The sequence below is a fragment of the Anolis carolinensis genome, chromosome 4 (assembly GCF_035594765.1).
Source record: "Anolis carolinensis isolate JA03-04 chromosome 4, rAnoCar3.1.pri, whole genome shotgun sequence".
NCBI classification, from domain to species: domain Eukaryota; kingdom Metazoa; phylum Chordata; class Lepidosauria; order Squamata; family Dactyloidae; genus Anolis; species Anolis carolinensis.
This window is the reverse complement of record NC_085844.1, coordinates 48,420,441-48,441,879: the sequence shown is the minus strand read 5'-3', so window position 1 is coordinate 48,441,879 and position 21,439 is coordinate 48,420,441. Positions and strand designations below refer to the sequence as shown.

At 36.4% G+C, this 21,439-nt stretch overlaps 1 protein-coding gene across 6 annotated transcripts in view; it reads right to left on the bottom strand.

Moving 5' to 3' along the window:
• st18 (ST18 C2H2C-type zinc finger transcription factor) overlaps positions 1–21,439 on the bottom strand; it is a 248,617-nt gene that overhangs the window by 140,592 nt on the left and 86,586 nt on the right. Inside the window, exon 1 of one of the 6 annotated variants that reach the window (XM_062980375.1) lies at positions 17,791–19,111. The exons of 2 other annotated variants lie outside the window; for them this stretch is intronic. In XM_062980375.1, the coding sequence (XP_062836445.1) occupies positions 17,791–17,964 (174 nt within the window). In that variant the 5' untranslated portion in view covers positions 17,965–19,111. Of the gene's footprint in view, positions 1–17,790; positions 19,112–21,439 lie in introns of those variants that run through there. 3 more of the 6 variants (XM_062980373.1, XM_062980372.1, XM_008116197.3) reach the window with 3 other exon arrangements.

The window sequence follows — 21,439 nt, the reverse complement described above, 5'->3', positions numbered from 1 at the left end:
AGATGGAATAGCCTCACAATGCTTTTTAAATGCTAGAACAAGGAGCTCCTAATCTCAAAAACATGTTTCCGCCTCAAAATACAACAGGATAACTGTGACTAATGTATGCAAAACTGACATGAAACAAGACCCTAATATAAAAATTGCAACCAAGTAAAAATTGATGTGAGAGATACTGGGTTGCTTCATTGTGGGCAAATATGTCAAAAGTTTGTGTATTTGCTACAGCAGTAAAATAACATACCAAACATAATTTCTGTTGTCTTGGAGTACTTTCTGTCAATTTCCAGTGGATTTCATTTTAATTCTGAAATTTCCTAGAACAACTTTTTTTCTTCCTTTACTTTTTAAATCTTAAAGTGCTGTAGTATTGTGATGTAATATAGTATCCTAAAATTAAAGCGCTATAGTGAAATGGAACCTTTGCTCTATCACAATAATTACAATTAAAATTAAATTTGTGGGAGAACATTTGTCCTTGAAACTACAGGATCACCTCACCGAACCATTTAGAATCCAAGAAATAACTACAAATAGCACTCCTTCTCTCAAGAAAGAAATGATTGGCAAACATGGCAAAATTCAAGAATTAATATTATAGGGACCTCTGCCTCTTTAAACTATTATGGAGGAGCCCTTTACTTGTAAAATATGGGGCACAGTGGTCACAGTATAATGGGTCCATGGCAAAGGTATACAAAGAGCAGTTAAAAGTGCTGTATCAGTCCCCACAATGCCATTTTTAGACATCCAGGTTGACTTCCTGGTTTAACAAAAGGCCTGTGCTATTCCTAAGCAGGTCATCAACCACCAATGTGGACATTTTTTTCGATGCACCCTAGAGGACATGGGGGAGATGTTAATGAACTGGGAATACATATGATTACTTAGAATGAATATCACCATGCCATGTATGAATTTAGAGCATTGAGTTTTCCTACTCTATTATAATCATTTTAGTAATCACTGCCTATTGCTCTGATGTGCACATATGACTTCTAAGAGCTCAAAGCATCTCACAATAAAGTGTACATGTTTTGCTTTTCAAACTATTTCTGGAATGTAAAAATTATCCTTTTCCAGGTCAGGTGATTTGTGCACTTCAACCACTTTGCGCTGGCTGTAATTCTCAAAGTTTTAAGATAATCGTCTTCCACACAACTTACTACAGTTACAAACATCTGATTTAACAAATGATTCATAGTTAAGAACAGGGGTGAGTCAAAAGGAAGTGAAAGAAATCTACCCCTAGGAAGGGAAATTCACTCCTGAAAGAGTTATCATGGGGAAAAGGTGTCTCAATGAAAAGTTTCTCAACAATCCTTGTTTCTACAGCAAACAAAAATTTTCAAAATCTAATTATCACAGGGACAGAAAGTATGATGAAATCTTCTGAACAGGGACACAGACAGCAAACCAAACACCACAGTGGCATTAACCCTCCCCTATGCTATCCAAAGCTTTAAAATATATAATCTTTGATTGGAGGTGCACTTAAACACGTGCCTGTTCCAACTTACATACAAATTCAGCTTAAGAACAAACCAATAGAACCTATCTTGTTCATAAGTTGGAGACTCTGTTCTTCATTTTTTTCAGCTAGTCTCCAGGGATTGACTTGAAGTCTTCTGCATGCAAACCATGTACTCAGCGGTTTAGGACCTGCTTATCTCCGTGACCGCCTCCCCCCCTAAGAACCCACGTGGACCTTGAGATCTTCTGGGGAGGCCCTCCTCTCTCTCTCACCCCCGTCTCAGGCGCGGTTGGTGAGGACGAGAGAGAGGGCCTTCTCGGTGGTGGCCCTTCGGCTCTGGAATTCCCTCCCCAGGGAGATCAGGCTGGCACCCTCACTGTCCATCTTTAGAAAGGACTTTAAAACATGATTATTTTGATGTGCATTTGAATAAATAGTCCCAGTTAGTTATTAGTGGCCACAACTACTGCACTTTATCACACCCCACTCTTATTGTTTGAACTTTGTAATGAGATCCTTAATTGCCCTTTGTAGAGTCTGCTGAATTTTATCTTACAGTTTGTATATTTTGTTCAGACTCTAATGTTCTAATGTTTCATGTTGATATTTTATGCTGGTTTGTATGATTATACTATTTTACCTGTTTTACATTGGTTTAATTATGCTGTATTTTATTGTATTTTGGAACTGGGCTTGTCCCCATGTGAGCCGCCCCGAGTCCCCTCTGGGGATATAAAAATAAAGTTGATGTTGTTGTTGTTGTTATTATTATTATTATTATTATTATTATTATTATTAACCACGGAGAAATTATATATCTTTCTTTCTTGTCATGAATTCTAATTGGGTTAATTTTTGTAATTTGAAAAAGTGCAAGTAAGAATTCATGACAATTTGGGAAATATGGATTCTGGAGCTTCTAAAAATGCAGGAAACTTTTTTACATTAACATGACTTTTGACTTTATTAGGAAACTCAGCAACAGAACAATGTTCTTATGAACCCCATAAATGCAATGCTTTGAAAACTATTGGTGCATTCAGCAGTCTAACACATTAGGGCTGAAGTTCAATAGTTTGGTTTCCTTAGTTTTCTGAGCAAAATAACTAAAAATAGTAGACCAAGAAAATGTAAGCAGGTGGGACAGAAGGTATTTTTGTTTTACATACTCAATTTTATTTCTTTAAAGTTGATTTTTTCCAACAACCACTCTATCTGTACCCTTGCTATAAAAAACAATATCAGATTTGTAAAAATATACAATAAACAAAATTGCCTTCAAGAATAAGATATTTTTCCTCAGAACTTGTTTCTGCAGGATTTTCTTCCAGATGGAAGGCCCAAACTCAGGCATGTGCAAGGTCCAAATCCCAGCTCTAATCCTCCAAGATCACCCAAGGAATAGAGACTGCAAAATGTCCAAGTAGGAGAGAGATAAAATAAACCATATCTTTGTTGAACAGTATTGGCTACAATCCTGTTTCATGTGGATGGAGTATAATACTCCACCTGTGCAGTTCTGCACCACTCCCATTCCTAAAAGGAAGCTCCAGGTCATCTGTCATTGCAATTTACTGGCTGTGGAGGAAGAAGAATGGGTGGGAAGAGGCAGCATGGCAATGAGCCCTGGGGTTACAGAGTACATAGTGCTGCAACATCCAGGAAGGGAAGGGAAGGGAAGGGAAGGGAAGGGAAGGGAAGGGAAGGGAAGGGAAGGGAAGGGAAGGGAAGGAAGGAAGGAAGGAAGGAAGGAAGGAAGGAAGGAAGGAAGGAAGGAAGGAAGGAAGGAAGGCAGGCAGGCAGATGATATGTCACAAAGAAGATTCGATTGGAGGAGTCTAACTCTTCAGGAGAAAGTATGATTCAAGAATGGACCATAAAGCTGGAAGGACCACAAGGGACAAGTAGTTCCACGTTGAACCCTAACTGAAATACACAACTTAAAAACTCCAAAGGTTAGCTATCAAACCTCTGTTTAAAGACCTCCAAAGAAGAAAAGTCCACCACCCTCCAAGGCAGTCTATTCTACCATTGAAAAATTGTTACCATCAGGATAGTCTTCCTAATGTTTCGGTGGATGTTTTTATCTTGAATCTATTGGTTTATACTTTGTTTGTGGAGCAACAGAAAACAAATGTATAAATTCTAATACATGTTCTTCAGATTAGGGGCCTGCTAACACTCCAAGAAGGAGTAAGAAAGCAAGTTCACACACATATATAGCTGCTTCATTGGCCATTGCTGCTGCCAGACCATATCCTATTCTACTACCAAGGTCCTCTTCAGGAGGCCTCCCTTTCCAGCTGGCATTGCTCCTCCCCTCGATGTGCAACAAGAAGTTGCTGCTAATTGCAAGAGAAATAAAGTTGAACACTGTGCAAGCCATCCACTGTATGGTTACCAGCCTCCTCCCAGACTTGAATCAAGGAAAAGCTTCATGTGAATCACTATTCCTCTAAATGTTCCTCCAGCAACAGGAAGAATATCCCTCTGGGCAGCAAAATCAGGCAATTCCAACTGGATGGCCTCCCACAAGGATCTTCCTCCAGGGTTAAACCAACAATGGGCAACTTTGAAAGTCCCTGAACAGACTTAGAAGCTGAGTTGGCAGATCAAACGACAACCTGGCAAAATGGCACTGCCTAGAAGAACCCTCCACCTTGTGCGACTATGGAGCAGAACAAACAACTCTGCATCTGTATGCTTGCCCACAATGCCCTGCCTCATGCACAGAGGAAGAACTGTTTAAACAGACAATGCAGTTTTTGGTCTAAAACTATCTAGCTGCTTGTCATTCCTTTATTTTATCAGTTTTAAACTTATTTTATGCAATGCTTTTGATACAAAATTAAAAATAAGCAAATCTCCTTTTCAGCCTTCAGTCGTCTAGCAAAGTGAGAATCTCAGCACAGACAGGAATTGCCATGCAAATAAGACATAATATCATTTGAAAGCATTCTAAGAATTCACCCATCGAAGGAGTTTGAGGCCCTTTCTACACTGCCATATAATCCAGATTATCAAAGCAGATAATCTTGATTTTATATGGCAGTGTAGAAGGGTCCTCACTCTTAAGGAGAAAGTCTGATTCAACATTGTACCAATTGTAAAGAGACCATAAGAATCCCATGAAGGAAAAAAAAACTGCACCAAAATTTATGACAAAGCACCAGAATCCTAATGATACAGCTGTGAGCAAGATTTCCAGAACTCTTTTTCATGTAGGCTATTAAGCAAAACAAACCAAAGTGGAAAGGAAAAGTGAAAAAATTGGAAATCAAGAAAAAATATTTAGCACCTGAGCACAAAGGGCCCACTGGATCCATTGAAAAATCAATCCAGTCTTGCCTCTCACAGTGGTTGAACTATAAGATTCCTACACAACCCTTCCATGTCATGAAATGGAAACCATTAATGCAGCAGAGTTAATTACTGCACTATCTACTGTTGAGATAAAGAAATAGTAGTTCTTCCACGTTTGGGATTTAAAAACAAAAAAAACAAAACAGTAATTACTTCACTTTCTTCCCCTAACTGTATGCAGAAAATATAAGTCCCTTCTGCAGGAGATAGTACAATAAACAGAATTGAATGCAAGTAGCTATTGTAAGAAACACTGGTCATTAAGTTTTGATAGGCAAGGTATTAGAATCCAAACTGGGTAGAATTTCTTTATGTCTAATTTCTAAGTGCTACATTCCAAGGAATCATAAAGGATATAAACAAATTTTCAGCAACTGACATCCACAAGGAAATGAGGAAGCATTTCCCAGGAAAAGTGCTAGAATCACAAAAAGGAAATGTAATAGAAAACAATAAAATGATTGCAATAATCACATCACATCCTTTTAGTGGATTATTTAAAAGACATTTGGTTGTTATTTCCATTTTTGCTCTTATTCTTGATATATTAATTGGTCTTTTCAGAGTTTGCTTCAATATAGCTCTGTTGTTTCCTTCTCCTATATCTTTTTCCAGTCTGAGTATGTAAACTGGATAAATAGGCAGAAAGAAAAGGCTGCTCTTGTTGACAAACTCCTTCTTTACCTTTGTATTTAATAATTAATGGTCAAACTGCACCCATACTTCTTTATGCATCTTCTAGAAAATCCCATAACCTATAGCAGTTATCTGTGTGCTTCACATAAACCTCTTTTAGGGGGATTCTGACCAATCTTCGGTATGTAATATATAAAATACCTACACCTTTTACCATCATTAGTTGATAGCAGAAATGGAAATGAATTTTTCAGAATGATTTTTCTGATTTCTGATCTAAAGGACAGTTATGGGTTCTTTTAAACAAACGGACAAACAAACACCTTGCAACCAGTTCTTAGAAATACAGGTGCAAACTGGCCATACATAAAAAAAAGCAGGATCATTGCAATTTGGCATAATTTCCAGAGATGGGCAGTTTGCACCTGCACTTTCGAGGACTGTAATTTCCTTCAACAGTAATACTTCCTTTCTGCCATATCAGTGGGGAGTCAATTACTAGTATTCTTTTCTGCTTTCTCTCATCACTGAAGTAAAATGTAGGCTGGATCTACACTGCCATATAATCCATTTCAATGCAGTTAATCTGCATTCTGAAACTGTATTATATGGCAGTGTAGATCCAGCTGTAGTGAATGTTCTATGCCCCTGTGTTTTATACAAGAAAGGATGGAGAAGTCTATCAAAAGGGTACTTTAACTAATTTCTGATAGGAAAAATATAACCAACTACAGAATATTCTTGAATATATGTATTCGTTCACATACGGAAAGTATAATGGGCTGCTACCAAATGTTTGATCAGTGATTTAACACTGAAGAGCTGGAGGTGAGACTTGAGGTATAAAACTGTAAGGCCACTACTGAAAATATTATTTTAATACATTGATTCTTGGTTGGGTTTTTTTTTTTTTGCTTGGTATAAAGTTTTTCTTTGTTTGAGAGCAAGCAAGCCTAAGGTGATCAGAAATGTTTTGAATACTATGGCACTCTCCAGTAATCAAGAGTGATTTAGCACAATAACATACACAACTCAGGATACCTACTGTGAAAATCAAGTTTGTGATTTTGCTGTTGTTACAAATCCTGTGTTGTGCGTTTCTGCACTAGGCAATACTTGCTTATTGCTTAGCGAGAGAAATACTAAACTCTGAGTTGGTTCTTATGCTATTGATCCTTACAAATCTTGGAAGGTGGCATGCTGGTTAAATTAGACATTCAAAATGGGCCACAGATTAAATGTCAGAGTCAAACCAGTCATTACATTCAATTCACAACTATCAGTGAAAACAGCAGGCACATATTGTATTCTTGTGTTGCAATCAACTAAACCAGTAGATTATCCCAATTTGAATATCACCATTGAATTAATGAGAACTCAGTAGGCCAAAACTTATGTACATTCCATTGTTTTAATGATCTATACTACATGAGGCAAACAACTGGATTTAGGCCAAAGATTTTAGCATTTCTTTGCCCAATGTCTTGTTCCAAATGAGGGAAGCTAAAAAACGAACATACTTTAGTGTTCCCCAAACTATGGTCTTCCAGGCGCTTTGGAACGCAGCTCCCAGTATCCCTGATCATTCGTTAAGGCAGTATAGATTTCTGGGAGTTGAAGTCCAAAACACCTAGAGGACTAGAGTTTGGGAATCACTGCTTATTTATTTATAATATTTATATCCCGCCTTTCTCTACCTTAAGGGGGACTCAAGATGGCTTATAACAGCACCTGTGCAGTGCCTTGGGCATAAAACACAGACATGAATACAATTATTAAAATTAAAATAGACATAAAAACATAATTAAAATACATTCCAATATGAGACAGGTCATCCAAAGACAAGGTCTAAAGCAAATAAAGATATTTGTAAATTCTACTAGACATCACTGGGAGATAGGTATCTACTCATGGAGTCATCTGCATATTTTGTGTAAGGTTTAGTTCAGCATTTGGATACACATTCCAAAAAAGCATTTTATAAAACAATTCAACTGTCAAAAAGCATGATATCTAATAGACAAAAAACGAAGCCAGAATCTTACTAGGCACCAAATGCTTGGGCAAACAGCTGGATTTTAACTTGGCATCTAAATGAGGTCAATGTTAGTGCCAGCCAAGCCCCAAAGGGAAGACATTCAACAATGAGAACCTATAGCTGAGGTGCACATGTACCAGTGCCACACGTCAGATAGCTAACCTGTTCAAACAGAGACATTCTTAAATAGCCAAAAATAAAGATGGAATTGATAGTGATATCTGATAAACTAGGCTCAGCATTTGTGGAAGAATTGATCTGCAAACTTCTTTTCCTTATTTAGTCTCAAAGATGCTACAATATCCCTTTGCATACTCATCCAGACTAACACAGCTATGTAATTGAAAGGGTATCTTTGGTCCTGCGTTTCAAGTATTTGTTGGTTGCTCTTTCTGTTATGCTGTATAAATCCTCATGTTGGATCACAGTGTCACCAAACTGTGCATTGTCTAATGAGATTGTAATAATGGGTTTGGATAAATTACCTTGTGAGTACATGCCAAAAAAAAACCAGATTTCTGTTCTTTTTGCTCATATATGTGCATTAATGAATTTTAACCAAATCTGATATTTCGGGCTGATATCCTGAATGTTTTTTGTTGAAGACAGTGCAAATGACAATAAGGAAAGTAAGCTGAATCTTTCACTTGATGTAGTTTGGCATGGCCTCCATTTCAGCCATAGCACATTGGAAGCAACAGGTTTCTTCTTGCCAAAGCAGACCACAGGGTTTTCCCCCCTTTGTTTGCGATACTGTATAAAGTCAGACTTCATGTGTGAATGAAAAATGGTATGGTATACTTCAAAAGAGGTGAGAGGGAGAAATATGGAAATACTGGTAAAGCTACAAGGAGAAAATAGTTGGTCTGTGAGAATGAAAAGGAAAGTTAGAGGAACCTGCTGAAGATCCATTTGAGCTATTTCTCACATATGGAATGACTTTTTCTTCAATATAAGTGAAGAAAAGTTTGCTTTTAAAAGTCCTGCAGCTTTTGAATTTACTTTTCTTACAAGCTGGTAATGAAAAACCATGAAGCAAAGTATTGTAACTTACAGTAAGAGTAAAAATGTTTTAGGAACTTTACTTCATCCTGTGTTTCATTATGTTTTTAATATATTTTTGCAGGAGCCTTTCAGTTTTTTGATGGAGAGTACATTGTAGAAATCCCATAGGATTGTATTGATTAATTTACAGAATGTAGTATTCTACACCTTCAATCCCAATGGATCCCCAAGGCAGGTTTTTAAAAGGCGAGTTTAAAATGGCAAGATATAAAAGAATCTATAGCAATAAAAAGTTAGAACATCATTATAAAGGAGTGGAAAGTCACTCAAAATTATCTAGTTCTAGAAACAAATAGTACAAACACAGGAAATCCTTTTGAAATTGGTGGGGAAAAATAATCAAATCCTTAAGAGTGAAAAGTCCCTCTTATGTGGGTTCCTTGGGTCTGCCTCCTAGTATGTGGCCAGGTGAGGAACAACTCATCTATTTAGTTACCCTAGGGAAGTGGTTCTCAGCCTGGGGCCCCCAGATGTTTTTGGCCTTCAACTCCCAGAAATCCTAAGAGCTGGTAAACTGGCTAGGACTTCTGGGAGTTGTAGGCCAAAAACATCTGGGAACCCCAGGTTGAGAACTATTATCCTAGGGGCTCAGGTGGTTCGCCCAGGGGAGGCTGGGGAGAAAGTCAAGGAATGGCACCTACATCATAATCTTGCTCCTTTCCAAGTTCAAAACTCTGTACATAAGTCCTAGGTTGAATAAAACAGTCCTTATCCAATCAAATTCATTGTGCTCTGTCTTGGTATTTCAGGGTTGGTTGGCAAAAATAAGATTTAGACACTGGCACCTGAAATGTATCTGAAACAACCATGTATATCAAAGCTGTTTCAGACAGATAATAAGAGCAAATGGCTAAAAGATCAGTTTTTGCTTTGCATACTACTAAATGCAGAGTTTGGAGGAAAATGGATTATAATTGTCATAATCCTGCAGCCATCCTGCTTAATGCAGTGGCCTTTCTCACTGCATATTTGGAAGTTATAGTGCAAGAAAATATGTATTCCAAGCTCTGACTAATTGTAAAACTGGAAACAAGACTCAGAGAGAGGGTTCATCCATAACATTTGCCCCTGAACAAGCCAATGAAGACATCATCTCTGTGGCAAATGATTTCTGTGTCTTATGCATGAAGAGATACAATCACTGCATGAACTCTCCTTATATATTTCCCAATTCTTTTTGACTTCTGTCCTATCACAGTGGATGAAAAGAGAAAATGATGCATAGAGAATCAGAATCATGAAAGAACAACAAATTGTAGCACATGCTTGTTTAGAAAATAGATGTATAAAATATGTTTCTGTTGCTACTTGTTTTGTATTGAAGATAATATCTTAGTCACTTCCGTGTATCAATTGTGGGACTAAAAGCCCAACCAAGTCGAAGCACTGCTTGATTTTAAGGGGTGTCAAAGTGTCCCTTCCCTCTTAACAACAAAGGAAATACATGAGATAAAATTAGGTATTGGGGTCAATTTGCTCACACTCTTTATATCAATGAATATATTTCCAGTAGCAATGGGGGAGAAAAATGTTCATCTGATACCACAACAGACTAACATTAGTTAAAAATATGCATGGTCAGAACTACAATAACAGTGACATTTGATAAGATGGTTGCTGATAAGATACTTCAGGTCTGACATCACCACCCTGTTGCTCATTTATAAGTTATCCTGAACAATATAAAAAAACCCACTCCAGCCAAAAAAAACAAAAAACAAAACACTCTGCAGTTATTCGAATCTAGTACTAATCTTTTTGGGGCTAAATTGCTTTCCCAAAATTAGGATGTGCATTAGATTTGCGTAATGTAATCTTAGTGCTGGGCCAAAGCAAAAGGGGAAGTTCTTTCAGGAGTACCTGGAACGTCTATTTGAGGGATGTCATTTCTAATTTAATTGCTCTCGCTCAATACTATGCATTGCTGGGATTTGTAGTTTGGTGAAGCATCAGCATTCTTTGACAGCCCTCATGATCCCAAACTATAGCGCTCATGACCCCATAGTATTGAGGCAAGGCAGTTAAAGTGGATTAAGTCTACTGCATAGATGCTGAAAGTTTGGTATTTTAACACTTTTGTTTTTAAAGAAGGAATTCTAAATATGCAGCCACTGTACTGTGCACCTTTTTTGGCCAAATTACAAAGATTTGCCAGAAAATACATTTTTTGGTTTCAGGGTTTTGAAAATTGAGGTGCGCATTAGATTTGATGGTGCATTAGACTTGAGTAAATGTAAGTATTTATCTTACAGTTCATATTACAGTAGTATTTGGAGACAAGAATGGAAGACAATAGAAGACCAAGGTCTTTAAGACTGAAATGTCAGTGGTTGTGAAAGTATGTGATCAAGATCAAGGAGCCTATGTAGAGCCAGTTCCATCCCTGGGTAGTCCAAAGAAGACATTTTACAATACTGCAAATGGGCAGCAAAATATTAGGCATTGATTTGTTATTTATAGGGAGGGATTTACTGCCAGATCTAGAGATATGTTTGCAATATTTTCTGCCATATGGATCAAAATAACTTCCTTGACTTTAGACTGAATTCCAGATGTAGAAATTCCCATTTATATTCTAGTACTGTGATTGTGGCTGACACTTTGTGTAAACAGTGCTAAATAGAGGAAATAGCTACATGCTTTACACATTGACAGCCACAAACAGAAAGTATCTATAGTGAAAGCACAGAGCCTATAGCATGGGCTCAGGACAAAAGTTAATTTTGTTGCTGTTTTGTACCTTCAAGTTGCTTCCAACCCTAAGGTAAAGTTATTGTGTGGTTTTCTTGGCACTATTTGTTTAGAGGGTGTTTACCTTTGACTTCCCCAAAGACATCCAGCTGAGTTGTAATTTGAAATCTGCTCTCCAGAATCATAGTCCAATTCTCAACTCACTACACCATGCTAGTTCATTTTATTGTATTTACTTCCCTACAATGACTTCTAGGTGGGATATAAGTTTTTCTCTGCTTACACTCTGGGCATGAGGTCTGAGAGAGAATAAGTTGCCTACTGAGTTGGGAACTGAACCTGGGTCTCCTAAGCCCCAGTTCAACACTCTAATCACTGCATTACCATGGACCTTTTACACTCAAATGGAACTGGAGAGAAGTAGAAATATGGCATAATTTATGCATAGTAGGTTGGGTGCTGCAGAAAACTGGTTCCTCACATGGCCATTTGCCATCATGTAGCATTTTTATACCAACAAAGCTGAGGACAACATACAATTCTATGGATGATCATTTTGTTCTTGATCATTTTGTGCATTTGTCTCCTTCGAACCGACACCTGCACACAGACTGTGGCATTTAACAGATTTTTGCCTTGACAGGGTATATCCTTTACTTGATTTCTAGAATGACTGTGATTTCCATGGGAAAGGCAAACAGTTCAAATAACTCTGTGTAAAGGAGGAGGGAATCTGAGTTTCCTGAGTTTCAACAGATGCCATACTTAATTGGTTGCAAAATAAACCAGAACTACAGCCAGCCAGTTTCCCTAGTTTCAACTGTCCAGGCGCTTTCAAAGATGTTCATTAACATCCTGGTTTTCCTTTAAGCAGTGTGTGGTGTAAGAATCAAACTCTCATCCAAAAGACGATGTGATCGTATTGTATTTGTCTTTCCTTAATAAGAGGCAACATTTTAGCTTACTGTAACATAATAAGACAGGCCTAACATTATTGCCTCTTAATAGCAAAAGGTTTGCTTTGCTATTAAACATTTTTGGATTTGGAACATCCCATTAATATTTCAACATACTCTGAGCATTATCCTATTGCTTTTACTTCTTCTGTACTTCCTATCAAAATTTCAGTTTCATTTTACAAGATAGTCAAATGAAGAATTATTTGAATTTGAATAAAGTGTCTCAATCCACAAACTCTTATTTCTCTTGTCAGTAAAAGTCAGAGTGCACGATACCTAACAAACATAGACAAGTTGCCAGCAGAACACAAACATGTCTCTCTTAATAGTACAAGCCATGGTAAGAAAGAGTTGGCATTACATTTTTTTTATCATTATACCTGGTCTTCAAAATGAAAGATCATTGTTCTTCATGGTGAATGGTAACTGTTAGTGCCAAATGTAGCACCAATTGTCCCATGTTAGAAGCAGAAGTACTGATAAAATCCAGAAACATGTTTTTGAGGAATATTTCCAAAGAGTAACACGATGTATATTTTTTCAAACACAGGATTTGTATACTACTTCACATGATTATTTTATTGTAATACTTAAATCAATATGGTGAGGTCAGTTATTATTATCAAAATAATAATCTATCAGGGCTTAGACAGAGATGTCTAAGATCTGAACTCAAAATGTTGTATTTTTCAGTACTGTATAGTTGTGTTTTGGAAGGTTTTTTGTTTTGCAGTATCTTTATAATTTTGCTACACCCATTCTTCAAACAAAATGTGTTTCAAATATAAGTGAGCTCAAATGTCTTTTTTCCACCTGTAACAATTATTTCTTCTTTCAGTTTAGCTTTGGTACCCTGTTCCCAAGTGAGAAAGAAATAGCTTTAATCCTTAGCAAAAAAATAAAAATAAATCAGAGTCCCTAACAGAAAGAATAATTTGTTCTGAAGATAGAATATAAAACACACACATGCACAATACTCTGGAAAAATACATTCCTCTTCTCTCCCTCGCCTCTAAAAATGGGGAGATTTTAACAGGTCTGACTTTTGGCAGATGACCTCTCTTGTTTGTTCATATGTGTTTTCCAAATATAAAAGTGAAATAGAGTCCCAAGGGCACTGTACTTGAAAGGTTATGAGAGTTAGAGATTTTAACCATGCCTGCCAAATCAGCAGATGGCTTGTGATTATAATTATATGCATCAATAAAACGAATAATCTTACAAAATTTGAATTTCTACTAAAGTAAGGGATTTAATAAGCAGATGCAACAGAATGCATTTTCTTTAACCCTTTTTGCAGAGAATGATGGTTCTCATGCAGAACAGATAAAGCAAAGCTCTGTTCAAGCAACTTCCCTACAAACCCAACATTTTTGTACTTTCCTCTAAAGCACAAGTGATCTAATGGTACAGATTTTTTAAAGGTATTATTTGACCACTCAAAAATACATGTAGGGTTATCTTATTATCATTGTTTTAAAAAGTGATAAATCAGTATTTGCATCTTAGAGTTATTGCAACTTGTAGGCAAAAATTGGTAAAACTTGACATATTATAGTCATTATTCTGGAATTTTTCAGAAAAAGACATCCATGGCTTCATGTTTGCATTGGATAGCCATATTTCATTTGTTGTTAAAAACAAGCTATTATTGTTGTATTTTGAAGCATATAGTATTAACCCCTTTTTCACCCATACTTGAATAACACAAGTTATAGGTTATAATGGGTTTTCTGACATGTATTTGTTGCCAAAACTTAGATGCGTGAAAGTAGATTGGCATGCATAGATCCAAGATGACATGCAATGGTTAGCGCCACAATGCATCTTACACACACACACACAAACCCTATAGTTTTAGGCACACCTTTTTGGAATAATCTTTGCTTAAGCTCAGTTCAATTTCTATTGAAATAAGTTGAGGAGTATGACACAACATACAAATGCAAAAAGAAAAAAGAATCACATTAAATTGACATTGCTGGGCCATTTTAACAAGCACAAAAAACATAATTTAGAAAAAGGAGCAATTTTGTTTGCAAATGGATTTATATCTTCATACTATAATTAAGGGACAAGAAAATGTCACCGAAGAACAATTTTATTCAGCACCATGAAAACATAGTCCCCTTTGGAGAGGTCCCATTTAAATGTTTGATTGCATTTGGACATTGTAAATATCAGTTAGTGCCATCAGACTGGGAATGCAAAGTATATGTCATATATCTTATGCTATAATACAAAGAATTATTTCATCCCTTTTAAGTGGATTTAAAAAAAACTTGAGCAAAATCAGAATTACAATAATGTAAATTGTTAGAGTGGAGATTATTGATTTGAAATTTCATAGTATGTCTTGGAAAGAGAAGGTTATTTTGTTTAACTGATCTAGCTGTTCATATATAATGTAAAAGTAGGGTGGGTATGAGGTGCAGATCATTTTTACACAACAGGTTGCAGCATGGGAATATATTTTCCGTTACATTATAAGTAGAAAATAACCAAGGAAGTCAGAAGGCATTAACTTTTCAAAGCCAGCAACTTGCAAGCAAAACTGTTGAACTGTTCCAAATTGTACTGAAATGAAAAATAACACGTGGCAGCTACATCTGCGATCTCAAAAATCTACAGCAATTGCTGTATTGTTTCAGCTAGTTTGCTTAACTAGAGCAAAAGTTAAGTATTCAGTTATGTATTGCAGCTCCAAAAATTGCACTTTTTTGATTAGTTGATACTCCTCCTTAGCTATATATCAAGCATTTATAATAAGCACATTGGGGAAAAGTTAACTTTTAGCAACAAACTTTTGCCATAACCACTTCTCAAAGATAGGAACATAGAAATATGAGATGCTTCTAATATTTGTTGTCCATCTAGCCCAACACCATCTATTCCAATGAACAACAGAGACCCAGGAAGGGGACTTTTATATGTCTTTGTACTGAGTAATGAATGACTTTGATTTTTGGTATGAGGTGAACTCACGAGCTTAGAGTTAAAAGACAAATATGCTTTTTTGTCTAAAGTTACTCAGGTTCAGTGCTGCCACAAAAGTATGTAAAGTAATCATCAAACAACAATTCCACATCTGTGAAAGTAGGCAAAAACCTCCATGCACAAACTTCATCTTGTTTCACATAACTTGATACTTGGATTTAATGTTTCACCTCCTGCAGTGAATATCTGGTGGTGCACGTGTCTATACAGGTAGCACTGTGTTTCACTCTCACAAACAGGTGTCAGAGTCCAAAAGCACCTTGAGAAAGATTATTGGGATGTGCTTGTATGTGTGTGCATGGGAGTTGGGGAGGACACACTTGTCAGTTCTTGATATCTGAAATGAAGATAGTGAAAACCCAGAGTTAGAAGCAGTCAGATTAGAAAAGCATTCCCCAGTTTTAAAACACAGGTTTTTGAAATAAAGTACATTATGGTCAGCTGTGTTCTCTGTCCTGTTTAAGAGAGTCTTCTTACTTTGTCAGAGGGATTTCAGACCACCCATCCCGAGTTGGTAATGATAAAATGATGAAATCCATAGGGGAACAATTGATTTTTTATCTTTATTTTAGTAAAGGGATGCCTATAAGAGAAAAAATCAGTGGGATAGAGAGAACTCATGGAAATTTGCAAAGGTTTTTGAATGTTATCAGAGCACCTGCCAGATATGTTATCGTTAAACAGATATTGCAAAAATGATTATTATCTAAGCATTGCAAAAGACACCTTTACACCTTTAAACCAAGACATGTTCACCATAAGCGGATAAACGAAGACTTGACAAAAGTGGATACCACTCATTATAACTCTGCACAGTGGGAAAATAATACAGGATGGATCACTTCATGACTTTATGAAAGTTGTCTATGAGATATTACAAATACAAACCCACATCTACAGAGGAGTATTAACGCTTATGACAAAATTCTACCTGCAAATTAATGCTGGTGATTTTAGCATGATTTACTAGATATAATTATTTCCTTACAGTGTGTTATGTATATATGTATGTATTTATTTGATAAGAACTCACAGTTGCATTCCATGTTATGTAGAATTAAACAAATATATACATTACTGAGATACAAACACCTATGTGCATATGGCAAAGTCATAATTAGCAACTTGAGCTTGTTCACACACTTCTCAATCAACTGTCCAAGCAGAAAAAAAAATTGAGGGTGTAAAGTACAGTTGCAGATGGATAACCTGGTACTTTCTATGCACAGATTACTAATCATGTTATTGACATTGTTAACAATTTAACTTTTCAAACATCCTATGGACATTGTTACCTGCCACAAATAACACTTCTACTATCTATGTGAAAATTCCTATTATGATCTGGATTATAGTTGTACATCATTCTGTTCAGTACATGTACATTTGAAAGTAAATAGTGCTGAAATAGTGACACTTACTTCTGGATAAGTGTATCTGAGACAAGATTTTGTGAGATGAAAGTAACAGTGCAGGAAAAGTTTCATAAAGTGATCTGAGCATTCTAACATCTAATCAAATAAACATGCTCGTTTAAAAAATGTAATAGTTTCAGCATTGTAAAAGAAAGTTTTTGTGAAAATGCAAGTGAATACTCAATATTTCAGTCTATGAAATGGAAACCTGCGATATCATTATCACTTCTATTTAAATGTTTTGACAATTTGTGATTCATCTGGAACTATGACTTGAAATTTAAGCGTATTAAAGGGGAAAGCAGCAGAAAATAATTCAGGTGCATGAAGAAGACTTTCTTGCAACTTCCTGTTGTCAATATTTGTTGCAGCATGAAAAAAAGAACAGATGCAGTGAAAGGGACCCTTTGATCTACCAAACTCAGTCATTACTGTTCCACATTAAAACAACATGTACACAGGTAAACAAACAAGGCTAGTTGCTGCTTTTATCTCGCACAAATTAAAAGAGATAGAGGAGGATAGAAAGGGAGCAATTGATGTTATGATTGTAACCAACACATCCTCACATCTTTTTTTATTTTCAACAAAAACAAGTGGTCAAATGTGGCAGGAGGGGGAAGCAACATGATTGAATGCTGTCGTTTCCATCTCAAAATCCAAGATGATAAAAAGCTTCATTTCAGTACACATGGTTATAAATGCCATGCCATTTATTCAAGTGAATAAGCATCTGGCATGTAGATTGAAATTTGAAATTAATACACAGTTATTTCCACCCCGTATCAGCAAAAAAAATGTTGCTTTTGGAGAAATCTAGAAAACAACGAATTCTTGTGAAATTGTTCAGCTGGGTTGCCCTTTATTGTGATAATGCATTTCTCCCCACAACATCCTCTTAAGCCACAACCACATTAAGTTGGCTGAGTATCCCGTTCTGAGTATCCAGTTTACTTTAGAAATTCAAAACTTTTGTAAAGATGACACCCAGGGAAAGAGGCACCGATTCCAGAGACATTTCCCTTATTCAGAAGTGTCACAAAAGCAATCCTTTCGTTATGACCTACTTGTCCAAAACGGACTTCCAAGCCTATGCTTAGGCTAAGATTTGCTCTACTTTTTCCCCAGGGCATAATTGTCAGACTGACTTACCGTGTGCCTTTTAGCCTTTGTTCTGCCTCTCGCGCTGACATCAGGGAAGCAGTGATGTAGAATAAAGCAGGGGTGGGCTAGGTTAGTCCAGTGTTTGTGTCGTTGTGTGGTGTGCAGGGACACTCTGTGATACTCTAGTGAGCTGCTAAGCTTTTTTTGTAGGCTTTGTGTCATTTACTTAACGACCAATCTCATTAGCTGCCAGGGTACAATGGGCTGATGCATTTTCTATGTACATACTCTACACAGTGACCCTCAAGGTTGCCGAAGGTCTATTTAATCAGTCAGATGCTGAATATATTTGCAGTAAATCACTAAAAAAAACCCGAGACCACAGAGGTATCTCATGAGGCTTTAATGTTTCTTGGGAGCTTGCTAAAGGGAAGAGGAAGCAAAATTTAAACACAAACACTTGGGGGGAGAAAGGAGTGGGACAGTCAGAAAGATTACACTCATGACCTTTAATAATTGCAGTAACTTTGGAGACCCTGAGTGTTCCTGCAGCTGATTGTCATTTCCTCCATCCAGTTCATGCTTCAGACTAATCACATTATTGTACAAAAATCCCTTTAAACAACAGCTAAACAACAAGATGAACAATCTTTCACAGGTTGGCAAAGGTGCATTTTCTCTCTTGCTTTTTCTCTTTCTAGGCAACCTCAGAGTTGGCACCCATGTATTTCTGCCCTCTCTTCAGTTACAAGGCATAAACCCTTTTAACTCCTATGAAAAATGAAATGCTGAAAAGCCCTCTGAATGACGACAGCTGTCCATAAGTATCAGGGAGAGTTCTATTGTCCAACTTGTCCCTGGATAAAATGAATACTTTACAGCAGAGGCTGTTCAGCTTGGCTAAAGAGTATGGGGAGAAGGGGAGGAGGTCACTGGAGATTTCGCACACTAATTTAATCTGGGAAAAGGACAGGCACTGCATCTCACTTGAACAGACTGGCGGCAATCTGGGCTCTCACAGAACTATCTCCTTTTGCCTGTGCTCTATTTATTCCTTATCTCTGTTTACCAACCGCTAGGTCCCTTTCATTCACACCACGAGGCCGTTCTCCTACTATCAGTCAGCAGCTGACACTGTGGAAGAGCCTCAAAGGCAAAAAAAGGGATCAAAACTAAACCAAAGCTGTATAAACAATGCAGCAGTAGAAGTAAATGCATAAATCCTAATTCTTAACCCAACCCACAGGGTGCGAACAGAACCTTTATAGTAAATCCAACAAACCCACCACAGTGAGCTGTGGGCTACAGAGGAAACAACAGAAGCCAAGTATCATTCATGAAATCATCATCTCAGGCAGAAACACCCCCAAATGCACACATTTTGCATACTCAACAAGGCATGTAGTAGAATTGCTTTAGTGTCTAAACTTTATTGCTGAAAGTATTCAGCATTTTCCTACCTATACATGCTTTAAAAATAAGTACTTAAGGATGATTGGTAAAATGTTCAGAAATCTCAAAGTTTGTATTTCTCAAAGTTTTTAAACAGATTTAACAGATGATGGGAAGAAGGATAAACAAATGATGTGCCCCAAATGGTGTTTGTCCTCTGCCTTTACTTTATTCGAACTCTTGTTTAAATTAGCACGTTTGATGAAGACGACTTTTAAAGTGAAAATACTTGGAATGGTACTAACTTTTTGTACTACAGTTAAATCACCAGCAGTAAAAAGTTACTTGATTGCAATGTATGACTCCTGTAAAACTTCTTTATATAGTAGTTATGGAAGAAGAAGGGATCAGAGAATTAGAAAAATAACTTCTATTTATGAGGACAATAACAATGAGAAACAAATGTGTCTTTTGTAGTTTTTAACTTTGGGAGATACCTGACTTTTTAAAAAATAAATATATTAATTTTTCATTTTGAATAGTAGGGAAAATGTTTCAGTTTGAACTGAGACTGATAATATTTCCAAATTTATTCTAGAGTATTGTCTTTACACAGAACAAACGTAAATTATAGTCCATCAGTTTTTCAAAGTTGCATACAATGAAGTTCTCACATAAGAAAATGTGAGACCTCACAAACACATTGTCCTCTACACTGAGAAAAAGAACTATGGTCTTGTAACTACAATGTTATTAAAAATATAAAAATGAAAACAGTGGTTTTCATCTTTCAAAACATGTTAGATACATTTTCAGAATTGTTGGGAAAATAGTGACAAAAATATTGCTCATTATAAAAGATGGTCTATTATGCCAAATTTCAGCTTTGATTTCCACCTATATGCATTATGAGCAATGAAGTCTTTACTACTTGGATCCTTTTTTACAAATGAATTAATGAATTAAATTTATCCTTTCACCAGCTGCTAGGCAGCAGATGGAACCATTTCTGAAGCCTTGTTGAATTCTATCCATAAAACTCATTTCCTAGGATTAGCTGTCCAAAGTTTTTTTAATGTTTATATACCGCTTGGGATTTTAAATTTTGTAAGGCTAAACTTTTAGTTGAATAATTCCCTCTCCACTCCTCTTCCAGATATCGTATTATACAAACTTGAGAGAAATGCTTTACTTCTTCCAGAACATGCCAGGTCACATAAGGACAAGATTTCATTTCAAGAGCAAGCAGGTAAACCAAAGTGAGGGATTTGTTGTTTACATTGTCCTAGTGTCATAGAAACCATTTATCATGCAGCCAAATATTAAGTCCAGCTGCAAGATTTGCAAGTCTCGTTCAATATTAGTTAGCAAAAGGACTTAGAAAAGATTATCATAGAACTTTGCCAGAACTAGAGTACCAAGCTCGTCACCGACAGAAACAAATTTAATATTTCCCAATGTTACCCTTGTCAAAACTTCATAAACTGTGAGAAGTTAGTGTGCTCTATTCTCAAGTAACACTATGAAATTTGGGGTCACGGTGATTGATTAAATTCTGTGTTTTTAGCTCCTTCACAGGAACCTCACAATATTTGTTCACTATGGAGTTTTGGGAACCAAAGTAAACATTTCTAAATCGGTCGTTTGATATTGAAAGCTTGCAATGTTAACAGGGAGTGTGATACAGCAAGTTGGCTGAGCAAAAAACATTTTTAAAAACTCATTATATGAGAAAGACAACCATGGACAGCTCCATGCATGTTCTCTCCCCCCCCCTTTAAATCTAAGATTTACCACAGACTTTTTGCATCTCTGAACAAGCAATCGATATAAAGTTTTCTTCCCTTATTAATACCCAAATAAAATCATGAGGATTAACAATAAAATTGTAAAGATGGACCTGTTTAAAAGTTTTTCTGAATAGTTATTTAGCAAGCAAGAACTTTTTAAAATAAGTGTTTGGATGTTCTGTGCAAAAAACTATTTCCACTAAATTAGAACAAGAAATCTATATTTGTCTAATAATACAGTAAAACAAGAAGGCCACATAGTAATAACCGCTATCAGTAATTGAATATTTAGAAGGAGAAGGGAAAAGAACTTGTAACTTGCAGGCATAGGATTACTAAAACAGAATTGATATTGTGGGATGCGGGGGGGGGGGGGGAGGTTTCAAAAAGTATGAAGAAAGGGGTAGGATATAAATTTAGAAACTTCCATTGCAAGTATGATTTAATATTTGAAATCTGTACAGCAAAAAGGCAATGCAAACATAAGAAAGCTTTGTACACAGAAGTTGTAAACA